Source organism: Emydura macquarii, unplaced genomic scaffold (genome assembly GCF_026122565.2).
Source record: "Emydura macquarii macquarii isolate MOO-44397 ecotype Brisbane River unplaced genomic scaffold, CSIRO-AGI_Emac_v2 contig_2988, whole genome shotgun sequence".
NCBI lineage: Eukaryota > Metazoa > Chordata > Testudines > Chelidae > Emydura > Emydura macquarii.
In genome coordinates, this window is record NW_027133125.1 from 2,982,162 (window position 1) to 2,994,631 (window position 12,470).

Here is a 12,470-nt window from a genome sequence, read left to right on the forward strand (position 1 = left end):
ATGAACTGAGATTTAAGACTCTTACAGTGTTTTCCTGTAAAATGCTCCTGATTTCAGCTTAGATCTCCACAAAACTTCAAACACTGTTTCAGATCTTGGTAATCCTGTCTGCACTAGGAAATTTAACTGCTGTTGTAAAGGGTTTCAGGAATGGGTCCCTGAAGCTGATGTTGAAAATAAAATACTTGCTAATGTAGACCTGAGACAATCCATTTCAGCACTGCTTCAGAGTGTTTGGCTTAGTGGAGTATGTTGTCTGTCATGTTTTCTGAAATGGTATTGGAAACAGTTTTCTCTGATGTATCAGTCAAACCATTTTCACTATCAGTTTAGGGAAAACCATTGTAAGCACTTTTCAAATATAGACCAGGTTGGTCTATCTAATATTGTATCCTGTCTCTGACAGTGGCAGCACTAGATACTTCAGAGGAAGAGTGCACAAAGCTTAGTAATGGACAATAAAAAAAGAAACATAATGGGTGAGGTATAATATCTTTTATTGGACCAACTTCTGTTGATGAAAGAGAGCTCTGTGCAAGCTCAAAAGTTTGTCTCATTCACCAACAAAAGTTGGTTCAATAAAAGATATTACCTCACCACCTTGTCTCTCTAATATTCTGGGACCAATAAGGTTAGAACAACACTGCAAATGACACACACATACCCACAGAAAACCAGAGCATTAAAAGCATTATCCTAGTGCATCTCTGGCAGATTAAATTCCTTAAGTGGATGCTATCAGTTTGACTTTTTAAAAAAAATTGAATTGTTTGAAAACATAGTTTTCACAGAGAGCACCCTTTAAATAGAATGACGTGAGTTTTTCAAAAATGTCTTGGAAAAGTTTAAAAAAAAAAAAAAAGTGGGCGTTTCTTGCTGATACTTAGAGTGGTATTTGGTATTGCTTTCAGGTCCATCCAAAAGGTATTTAGGCCTACTTTTCTTTCCCTTTTTCTTTTGTGCAGGTGCCACCATATCTGTCTTTTTTCTTGTTACTTGTCCTGGCAAACACCTTCATGCAAGTGAGGCCCCCCTGCAGATCACTGCACGAGAATAATATCATCATGTTAGTGCATGAGAGAGAAGGTGCAATTGACTATATACAAAGTGCTAAGTGCACAGATAAGATGACCAAGAAGGGTTTCTCTTTAATCTTTCACTTTCAGTAAATTAAATACAACTTTTTACAATAGTAGGTACAAAATATTCAGCTGATATTGTGATTTTTTCAAGTGTCCCTTTATACCTTTAAAAAAGATAACAATAAAAGAAACATTTCTGCTCCTCTTCCTTTCTGGTCCACTGTCTCAGAAGCCCGAAAAAGTTGAGGATAAAAAGTTACTTTTGGCAAACTCATAACAAAACTTTTCCCCAGTGATTTGAGACAGTGTTAGGTTTGTTACACTCTCCTCCCAGCCTACATGGACATTTTGAAAAGGCAGATTGGTTTCCTTTCTGTGATAGGCCAGGAGCTGCATTACAATGGAGAAAATAGATCTAGTTAGGGACATAGTTACCAGAAACTGGTGTATAAACCCAGATACCATTATTTACCTGGGTATATCTTTGTACTCAAGTTGTAACATACTTACATATTAAATAGACATGAACAAACAGTCCAGTTTTGGGCCCCCCACTACAAAAAAGATGTGGACAATTTGGAGAGAGTGCAGCGGAGGGCAACCAAAATGATTAGGGGGCTGGAGCGCAGGACTTATGAGGAGAGGCTGAGGGAACTGGGCTTGTTTAGTCTGCAAAAGAGAAGAGTGAGGGGGATTTGATAGCGGCTTTTAACTACCTGAAAGGGGGTTCTAGGGAGGATGGGGCTAGGCTGTTCTCGGTGGTGGCAGATGACAGAACAAGGAGCAACGGTCTCAAGTTGCAGGGGGAGGTCTAGGTTGGACATTAGGAAAAAGTTTTTTACTAGGAGGGTGGTGAAGCATTGGAATGGGTTACCTAGGGAGGTGGTGGAATCTCCATCCTTACAGGTTTTTAAGCTGAGGCTTGACAAAGCCCTGGTTGGGATGATATAGCTGAGGTTAGTCCTGCTTTGAGCAGGGGGTTGGACTAGATGACCTCCTGAGGTCCCTTCCAACTCTAATATTCTATGATTCTATGAAACACAGTCCATGCATTTCCTCACTCCATCACTTAACAATGGCTGCTACAAACTCCAGAAAGTGAAGTGCTGTATTGTTCCACAGTCAAAGCTATCTATGAATTTAGTCTAATTTATTTATCTGAAGTTATAGCATTTGATTATTTTCTTCATTCTTATTGGCAATACCATTTCAATGTTACCTAAAATGGTTTTGCAGTATTACATGGAAATAGAAGCAAAAGTTCAGTCTAATAAAACTTTTCACTTCCAGTGGAGGATCTCAGAGTGCTCTGAAAATGTTAATGTAGTTTTACAGTATCCCTAAGAGAGCCAGGTGTTGAAGTTGAGGCAAAGGAGTTGATTTAGCCAGATTAACACAGCAACTCCTCAGCAGAGCTGCGATATCTGTTGATTCTCAGTGCTGAAAGAACAGGTTCAGGACTATTTAGAAAAGCTGGACGTACACAAGTCTTTGGGGCCAGATGCAGTGCCTCCGAGGGTGCTGAGGGAATTTGCTGATGTGATTGCATAGCCATTCGCCATTATCTTTGAAAACTCGTGGTGATTGGGGGAGGTCCCAGATGACTGGAAAAAGGCAAATATAGTGCCCATCTTCAAAAAAGGGAAGGAGGATCCGGGAAAGCTTTACTTCAGACCCTGGAAGAAGCATGGAGCAGGTCCTCCAGGAATCCATTTTGAGGCACTTGGAAGAGAGGAAGGAGATCAGGAACAGTCAGCATGGATTCACCAAGGGCAAGTCATGCCTGGCCAACCTGATTGCCTTCTGTGATGAGATGACTGGCTCTGTGGTTGTGGGGGAAGTGCTGGATGTGATATTCCTTGACTTTAGCAAAGCTTTTGATACGGTCCCCCACAGTATTCTTGCCAGCAAATTAAAGAAATATGGCTTGGATGAATGGTGGATAGAAAGCTGGCTAGATCATTGGGCTCAATGGGTAGCGATCAATGGCTCGATGTTTAGTTGGCCTCCAGTAACAAGCAGAGTGCCCCAGAGGTCTGTGGTGGGGCTGGTTTTGTTCAACATCTTCGTTAATGATCTGGAGGATGGGGTGGATTGCACTCTTAGCAGGTTTGCAGATGACGCTAAGATGGGGGGAATGGTAGATACCTTGGAGGGTAGGGATAGGATACAGAGCGACCAAGACGAATTGAAGGATTGGGCCAAAAAAAATCTGAGGTGATTCCGTGAGGACAAGGGCAGAGTCCTGCACTTAGGATGGAAGAATCCTATGCACTGCTCCAGACTGGGGATCGACTGCCTAGGCAGCAGTTCTGTAGAAAAGGCCCTGGGGGTTACAGTGGACAGGAAGCTGGATATGAGTCAACAGTGTGCCCTTATTGCCAAGAAGGCTAATAGCATATTGGGCTGCATTAGTAAGAGCATTGCCAGCAGATTGCGGGAAGTGATTATTCCCCTCTATTTGGCATTGGTGAGGCCACATTTGGGGTATTGTGTCCATTTTTGGGCCCCCACTATAGAAAGGATGTGGACAAATTGAGAGAGGCCAGAAGAAGGCAACAAAAATAATTAGGTGACTGGAATATATAACATATGAGGAGAGGCTGAAGGAACTAGGCTTGTTTAATCTGCAAAAGAGAAGAATGAGGGGGGATTTGATAGCGGCCTTTAACTGCCTGAAAGGGAGTTCCAGGGAGGATGGAGCTAGGCAGTTCTCAGTGGTAGCAGATGACAAAACTAGGAGTAGTGGTCTCAAGAAGCAATGGAGGAGGTCTAGATTGGATATTAGGAAAAACTATTTCACTAGGAGGGTGGTGAAGCACTGGACTGGGTTACCTAGGAAGATGGTGGAATCTCCATCCTTAGGCGTTTTTAAGGTGTGGCTTGACAAAGCCCTGGCTGGGATGATTTAGCTGGGGTTGGTCCTGCTTTGAGCAGGGGTTTGGACTAGATGTCCTCTTTAGGTCCCTTCTGTGACTTGTCCATGCCTAGGGTAGCCACCTGAAAATGCCAAGGTCAGGGCAGGCTGTAAAAGGAGAGCAGATTCTCCCAGCACTGGTGGGTGACAGTGAAGTCAGACTTCCCAACCAGCCACAAATAATGCTTATGATTCCCCACACTGGTTATCAAGAAGCCAAAATAAAAATATACACAGCCCCCTTTACTGCATTTCAGTCTCTGGCTCCCAATCGGCCACTAGGTCCAGTAAAGAGATCAGTTATTTAAAACTATGCTCTTTACCAAAAAGGTTTCTCCTGACCCCAAAGGGTCAGTCACAGTACTAGATCAATATAAGTTCCGATCTTACCCAAAATACCACTCTGCCAGCCAATCCTTTAGTAAATAAAACTAAAGGTTTATTATAAAAAGAAAGAAACAAATAAGAGAAGTGTTAAATAATTAAAGCAATCAGACACATACAGTTGATTTGAAAGTCCATATATATCAGGTGTCTAATAGAATTGTGGAGTTTGCAGGCTTGTATAGTCCCTCTGGTATACATCCAGTACCTGGATGGGTCTCGGTCATTTGTTTCACAGCTTCAGTTCAGTTGTAGATGAGTTGATCCAGAGATGGGTAGGTGGCTGAAGACAAAATGGATATCGTGCAGCTGCCTTTTATGTCCTTTGGCCTTTGCCATGCTGCTGGTGGAATTTTACAAGAATAAGATGGAGTCCAGGGTCACATGAGTGACTGGTAACTCATCAGGTATATCCCTGGCTTCTCCCCCTGGACCATCATACCTGTGAGTTTCCTTAATGGGCCATTAAGCAGGCGCTTGTGCTGCAGCCATCCTATCTGGGTTGTTGCCCAGACACAGCACAATTTGAAATACAGATATATCAACCATATCCATAACTTCCATTACACATATAACACATGAACATAAACATGATCATCTTACTTAGCACATTATAGCCTTTCTAACAGTACCTGACACGGCATATCTCATATGAATTATGATTTTGACATACTGATGTTAAACAATATAATAAATGCCGCCCACCCAATCCAGCCAGCGTGACACCTTCCAACCCTAATCTTCTATGATTCTTATGACTCTCATCCTGTGCTTTAATACCCAGATCTCCTTCCAGTTCCGTTACTTGGCCGTTCATTATCATTATTAATAAAGTTTATAGCTGTAATGCCTAAGTGTTAATCAAGAATGAGACCTTATCATGGTAGGCATTGTACAAACACAGAGGCCTGGTCTACACTGACAGGCAAATTTGGCGGCAGTCAACGGGAGTTATGCAAGCTACAAAGAGTAGCTTGCATAACTTACGTTGACTTCCTAACTTCTGTTATATGCGCCCTCTCCACTATGCTGCGCCAACAGGAAATGCATACCAGTTGACGCAGCGCTTTGCTTTTTCTGGAGGTGGTTTTAATAGTTCGACTTCCAGATCGATTGAGCGCGTCTTCCCTGCAGCTCAATTGAATCAGATAAATCGATCTGACGGTGGCAAATTTGCCACCGTCCGCCGCCGTCAGTGTAGATGTAACCAGAGTTGTAGATAGTCCCTGGCCTGAACAGTTTACTGTTATGGATTGGATTAAGCTTTGTTATGGGCCAGGCATGCTGCTGCCTTACATTTGTAATAAATGTAAAGAAGCCATTGTAATCAGTTGGCTGAAACAATAGCACTAACACCCCAAAACACAGGCACGTGGAAAAGCTGAGTAGAAGCTGAATCATGTATGTGGTCCAAGAGGTTTAAATGCAAGGGCTAGGGCTTTAATTGGTGGAAGTCTTGGTCAGTGTGTGAGCATCTGTTTGAGGAAGAGATACAGAGAGAAGCAGAACGAAAGCCAAGCAGATACAGCCTGGAAGCACTGTGTGGCCCTGGGAGAAGCCTAGACAGAAGTTGTGGATCAGACTGCTGGCTGAAAGAGTCTGATGCTATGGGCAGAGAAGCTGTCTCCTAGTTTTTGGTTCCTTTGTTTGGAGAACCAGGACTTACCTTTGATGCGGTCTTGTTTATTTAAAAAGAATGTATCTGAGTTCGTCATCAATGTCTCCTCCCAAATGGAACAGCTTGAAAGGCCCCGAACTTTGTCTACCTGGTCTGTTTTGATAGTAATTGTACCCCTTTTGACCCTAGTGGCTAATCACAGAGTTGGGGGAAGTGGCATTACACATAAGCAGGGTGAACAGTGTTAGCTGTACACTCAGATGTACCTTCCTTTCAGAAAAAAGATGACTGACTCCAAGCTAAAAAAAGTCCTATATATCAGCAGCCCAACAAAACAAATTTTTTGGTAATTTTAATTTTTTGCTGCCCACCTGACAAACTGTTGATGAGCACTTCAGAATCCTTGGTTCAGCCTATGGCTGAAAATGAAAACTGGCCTTTTGTCAGTTTCCTTGCAAATTCCACCTAAGGGCATAACAAATGGATGATTTGCCCATCTAGCTCCTTTGCTGAATTAATCTTCTGGCTTTGGTTAGCTAGATGACACAATTATTTATGTTAATCAAGACAAGTGGGGACTGAGGAACTTCAGAGGGACCTAATAAAGCTAGTTGATTGGGCAACACAGTGGCAGATTAAATATTAATAATTCCAAATTGGGAGGAATAATTTGATTTGTTCATACACATTGCTGGCTTCTAAATTAACTGTGTTACCACTCAGGAAAAAGACCAGGCATCACAGTGAATAGCCCAATTAAAACCATTGCTCATTGTGCAAAGATAATCAGAAGTGCTAACAAGATGAGAAAACCATTGTACTTTTGAAAATGGGACCTCAGCCTCCTATGTCAAATAGATGATTTTGAAAATTTTACCAAAATGTTTTTAAAAACTTACCCAAAATTATTAAAAACAGCTTTCATAAGGGATAATAAACTTATGCTTCACGATAAGCCAATTGCTAATTGACAGGGTTAGGAAGAAACTTCCCCTATGGTCAGATTATTCTATTACAGTCTGCTTCGGTATTCTTTATACCTTCCGCTGAAGCATCTGGTACTGGTCACTCCTTGAGGGCTTGTCTACATGAACATTTAGTTCCTGGCAAGCTGGGGTGTGAATCTACCCCACCTCAACATGAGACAACAATGTAATGCTGTTGCAAAGAAAACAAATGCCATTTTGGGTTGCATTAACCAGAGTTATAGCATGCAAGTCACGGGAGGTGATAGTACCCCTCTACTTGACACTGGTTAAGCCTCAGCTGGAGTACTGTGTTCAATTTTGATCACCACTGTACAGAAAGGTTGCAGAGAAACTGGAAAGGATCCAGAGGAGAGTGACAAAAATGATCAAAAGGATGGAATGCAAGCCGTGTGAGCAAAGGCTAAAGGAACTGGGTATATTTAGTTTGGAAAAGAGGAGATTAAGGGGGACATGATAGTGGTCTTCAAATACTTGAAAGGATGCCATAAGAAAGATGGAGAAAAATTGTTCTCTCTTGACACAAAGGGCAGGACAAGAGGCGATGGGTTCAAACTACAGCATAGCAGGTTTAGATTAAATCTCAGGAAAAGCTTTCTAACTATAAGAACTGTAGGACAATGGAACAAACTGCCTAGAGAAGTCATAGAATTTCCTTCACTGGAGGTTTTCAAAAAGAGATTGGATAGCCATCTGTCTTGGATGGTTTAAACACAATAAATCCTGCATCTTGGCAGGAAGTTAGACAAGATGACCATTGTAGTCCATTCTAACCTTATGATTCTATTATTCACACTAGCTTGGTAAGGACTAACTGAAATGGGACTAGATCAAAGTGCATTAACAAACTGTTGCTGCATGTCCTCAGGGTCCATGCAGACGAAGAGGATAGATCAAAGTGCATTACTCAAGTGTTAATGTGTGTCTGCAGGGCTCATGCGGAGTTAGTTTGGGGCAGGCTAGATTCACACCTCACCTTGCTGCAAATTAAAAGTTCATGTAGACCAGACTTGAGACATAGTACTGGAGTAGATGTACTGCTAGTCTGATCAATATGGGAAGTCCTATAGTCTTATCCTCTACATATACATTTCAAATTAGGAGATAAAACAACAATAGGGATTAGTAATGTCATAAATTGAAATGTAAGTTTTGTGTTAATCAAGGAGTGAATTAACTCCTTTAAATGATTTCACATAAGTGTGCCCCATCACATTCTAATTCAGTTTGGTACTCTCTTTCAGGCAGCCATAGTGCTGTGTATGGATGTAGGCTTTGCAATGAGCAATTCTGCTCCTGGAGAGGAGTCTCCATTTGAGCAAGCTAAGAAGGTGATGACGATGTTCGTGCAACGACAGGTAAGTGTGATTTCCGTTTGGGTATGATACAGGTTAGAAAAGAAAGAAGGAAAACAGTTAGGCTTGATTCTTTACTTCATTCTTTTTATTATTATTATTATTATTTATTATATTGTGTTTAGGTGGGAAACTAGTTAGAATTATTTTAATTGACTGTTTCATGTAAGAGCAGCGCTGGCTTTTCACCCAGCAGATCTTTGTGGATGACAAGTGCACCTAGGTTGGTCACTGCTCCTTTTTTAAGAAAGAAGAGGCTTTTATGGAAAAAAGTGCTGTCTTCTTCTTATAAAATGTTTCAGCATTGCTAAAATTTAGCATCACGTAGAATTACTCTAGGAACAGAGAGAGATGATTTTACTCATTCCCCCCACATGTCGATCAGTAGTATTCATAGCAGCTTACTAGCTGAACTTAATTCTAAATTAATGAGCTCTATATACGCTTGCATTTTGGAAGGACTGTATATGTGGTAGCATGGAGCTTTGATTGATGCCTAGTTGCAAAATTTGTATAATTTGCTTTCTACTTAACATATGTATGTACAACACTGTGTATTTTTTGTACCTTCTCTATCTCCAGGTGTTTGCTGAGAGCAAAGATGAAGTATCTGTAGTTTTGTTTGGCACAGATAATACGGAGAATACCCTTGCCAGTGGTGATCAGTATCAGAACATTACTGTGCAGAGACACCTGATGCTACCAGATTTTGATTTGCTGGAGGACATACAAAACGTGATTCAACCAGGCTCTGAACAAGCAGATTGTATCCTCTCTGGCTTTAGAAAAATCTGTGAACCAGATAAAGTTGCACAGGGGATTGGAAGCCCATGTTGTGAAACTGGCCCAGGAGTGTTGTTGAAGTCATAACTACTATTAAACTTGTATAGTTAATTTGATTTAGGAGTTGACAGTTTGAACAAGGGCCAGATTCCCAAATTAACCAATTTTAAATTTCTTTATAAAACATTAGGTGGAGTCTTGGTCGCAATGAATTGTTTGTTGTTTAAGTACTGAGTTAATTAGCCTTTGACCACTTCTGGTATCTTCTTTTCTGTGAGCCTGAGAGAGGAAAAAAATATAGCACAGAGATAATGTCAGGCTCCAAATAAGTTTTGGTTTTTTTTAAAGGAGACATTACAAAGCCTAATGCAAAATAGGTTTTCATCAAATTAAACCAATTAAAACTTGACAAAAAAATTTCACCTTCCCCTCCCAAAAGGGAAACCCAACACAACCGCACGTGCTGAGGCATATCTGATTAGTCAGTCCTCATTTCACTGTGAAATGCATACATTGTCAAAAGTCACTTTTGTTAGTAACATAGGTGAGGGTTTTTGAAAGTATTCCATTGAACATTTCATTTGAGAGCTCCTCTCATTTCTTTCTGTTCTCCACCCAAAAATAATTGTTCCAAGCTGTAGTCAGGGTGGCAGAGCAGTATCCGAGGACCCTGCAGCCAGTCCTCTGTATGTTGCCACTAACTGAATCATATTCTCAGTTTTATAGGTAAGGAGGTACGTACATGGGGTGTTGTCAGCTGTTGGTTGCATGTGTGGTCTCCCAGTGTGTATGCTGTCCCAGCCCTGCGCAGATAACCGAAACACCAAACCACAATTGGATTATCCATTAAGACCAGAGATCCGTGTCAGTAACGAAGGCACCCGCCCAGGTTTATTGTAGACAAAGCACGATCCTAGTATCCTGCAGACTCTGCAGGAGCACTAACACATTGTATGCTTGTTACAATGGACCAGCTCAATAAATGACAGAAGAGTTTCCATTTCCCCCTTGGCTGAACAGAGACACTTCCTCTGAGACCCTCTTTTATATATTGATACAAATAAGTTGCGTATTGCCCGTCTGACGTGTGTCGTTACCACCCTCTGACGTAGTAAGATACCACCCTTTACCTTGTACGGGATGGCTTGATCAAAACATCTCTATCCATCATATTATCAAGACATCTCTTATTCATCACGGTGTCATCTTGTCTTAGAGAGGGGTCAGTGTGTCCTCGTTATCTTTGATAGGTGTGTTTGTACCATTCCCAGTATCGGACTGCTCTGGTACCAGTGGAATGTGCTTGCTGAGTATTTGTGCCTAGCACTTCTTTAGGAATGTGTGTTTTTGCAACACCAGCTGTGTTCTAGCCAGTTTCTGTGAACTTGCTTGACTTTTGCTAACTTTGTTTTATAAGAGCAGGGCTTGACTACTGTTTTAGCTCAGGTCTCATACCTGGCCTGTTTTACTAGGCCTCATGTCTCAGGCTCTCACTTTCTTCTACATGGCCTATGATCTATCAAGATACTTAGGTGCATAAATCCCATTTTTAGGCACCATTGTGATTCACAGAACTCCAGTTCAGCCGCTACCTAACCTATAGGTGCCTAAACTCACTTGATACCTAATTTTTTTTCCTCTGGGCGTGCACACTGCAGCCTCATTCTAGCTGCCTGAGTCACCCATCTCCTGCCTGAGCAGGCACACTACTGTATCTGGACACCTATCTCCCACCCAAGCCCCAGAGCAATTCACAGACTGGGAAAGGTAGGCATCTGGTCACCTAAGTTGCATGTGGGGGCTTGACCTGGTCATTGGTCTCTGAGCATGACTACTGGATCCGGGCCCCTCAGGCGAGTTCACACGCAACAGCTGGCGATGGAAGGAGAAGGTCCTCTTGTAATCTTTAGCCTGTGGAGAGGGTACTCAAGCAGGGTGTGAGAGACCCCCATTTAAGTCCCCTCTCCTGTGAGAGAGAAGGAATTTGAACAAGGATCTGCCACCTGTCTGGCTAACCACTAGGCTGTGGAATCTTCTGATATGAGTCTGCCTCAATCTCTCCACTTGAAGTTGTTCCACTTTACTTAAACAATTGAATAATATTAAAAATTAGAGTAACTCTATGGCCTAGTCGTGAGTTGGGCACTCACCTGAGAGGTGGTTGATTCCTAAGGAGGAGTGGGACTTGGGGGCCTCCCACATTCTGGGTGAGCCCCCTATCCATTAGGCTTAAGTTATAAGTGAGGTCCTCCCCCGCCACCCCAACCCATGGGGCTGTTTTGTTTCAGGCCCCCGCATGAACTTAGGTGGCCGAATGCCTATACTCCCCCCTCCGTTCATGGATTGCTAGCAGACCTGTGTGGCTCCTTGCAGTCTGGACTTAGGTGCCTATCTCCAAGAGAGGGTGAGGCTTAATATGCACCCTCTGGTTGGCATCTCTCACTGGCTAGCTTAGGTGGCTTTCCACCTAGCATGCTGGTTTTGTTGTTCGCAGTCTAAGGTGCCCGTCTCTCCCCATTCATTGTATGGGCAGCCTAGGTGCCTAACTCTGGCTTCGGGGATGGCAGTGTTGTTTCTGGGATTTTCCAAGTGCCTAAAAGTTAGGTGCCAGGATGCTTGGCATTGCAGTGCCTAAGTTCCTTTGTGGATCTGGGCCACAGATCCCTGAGCACAGAGATAGGAGTACGTCCTCAATGAAATTGTTTCTGACATTCTCTTGATACGTTTATTTTCTAAAATAGATATTTATTAAGGAAAGGGGAATTATTGTGTAAAATGATGTCATATTTTGTAACGACATATAGTTTTTGTTCATGGATACCAAATAAAGAGATGATATTTATCACCTAGATTTTTTGTATTATTGTTTTCATTAGGCTCGATCCTGCTTGTATCATAGCTTTGCTCTCGACTTCAGTAGCAGAACTGGTCCCTGGTAACAGTCTTTCCTTTAAAAGTGTAGGGAAAAGATCTGGTTGTAAGAAAGGCAGAAGGTAGTTTTAATAGGTGCTAGTTTGCTTGTCATACACTAAGGACTTGTCTACACTTACCTCGGAGATTCGGCGGCAGTTGACCAGAGTTACGCAAACTACGCAAAAAATTTGCCTAACTTCCGTCAACTGCTGAGCTTCTGTTCTGCGCGTCGTCTTCACTGCACTGCGCCGATGGGAACCACATTCCCATCGACGCAGCGCTACGCCACTTGAGAAGGTGGTCTTAATACGTCAATTTCTGGATCGACTGAGCAGGTCTTCACTGACCGCTCAGTCGATCCAGAGAAGTTGATCTGACGGCGGTGAATTTGCCACCGTCAGTGAGACATAGCCTAAAATGCTTTACCTGAAG

General features: G+C 42.4%; 1 protein-coding gene across 1 annotated transcript in view; it reads left to right on the forward strand.

Moving 5' to 3' along the window:
• Positions 1-12,470, forward strand: part of XRCC5 (X-ray repair cross complementing 5) — a 70,898-nt gene that overhangs the window by 1,151 nt on the left and 57,277 nt on the right. The window contains exons 2-3 of the mRNA XM_067570053.1: positions 8,232-8,345; positions 8,925-9,108. Coding sequence (XP_067426154.1) covers positions 8,232-8,345; positions 8,925-9,108 — 298 coding nt within the window. The remainder of the gene's footprint in view (positions 1-8,231; positions 8,346-8,924; positions 9,109-12,470) is intronic.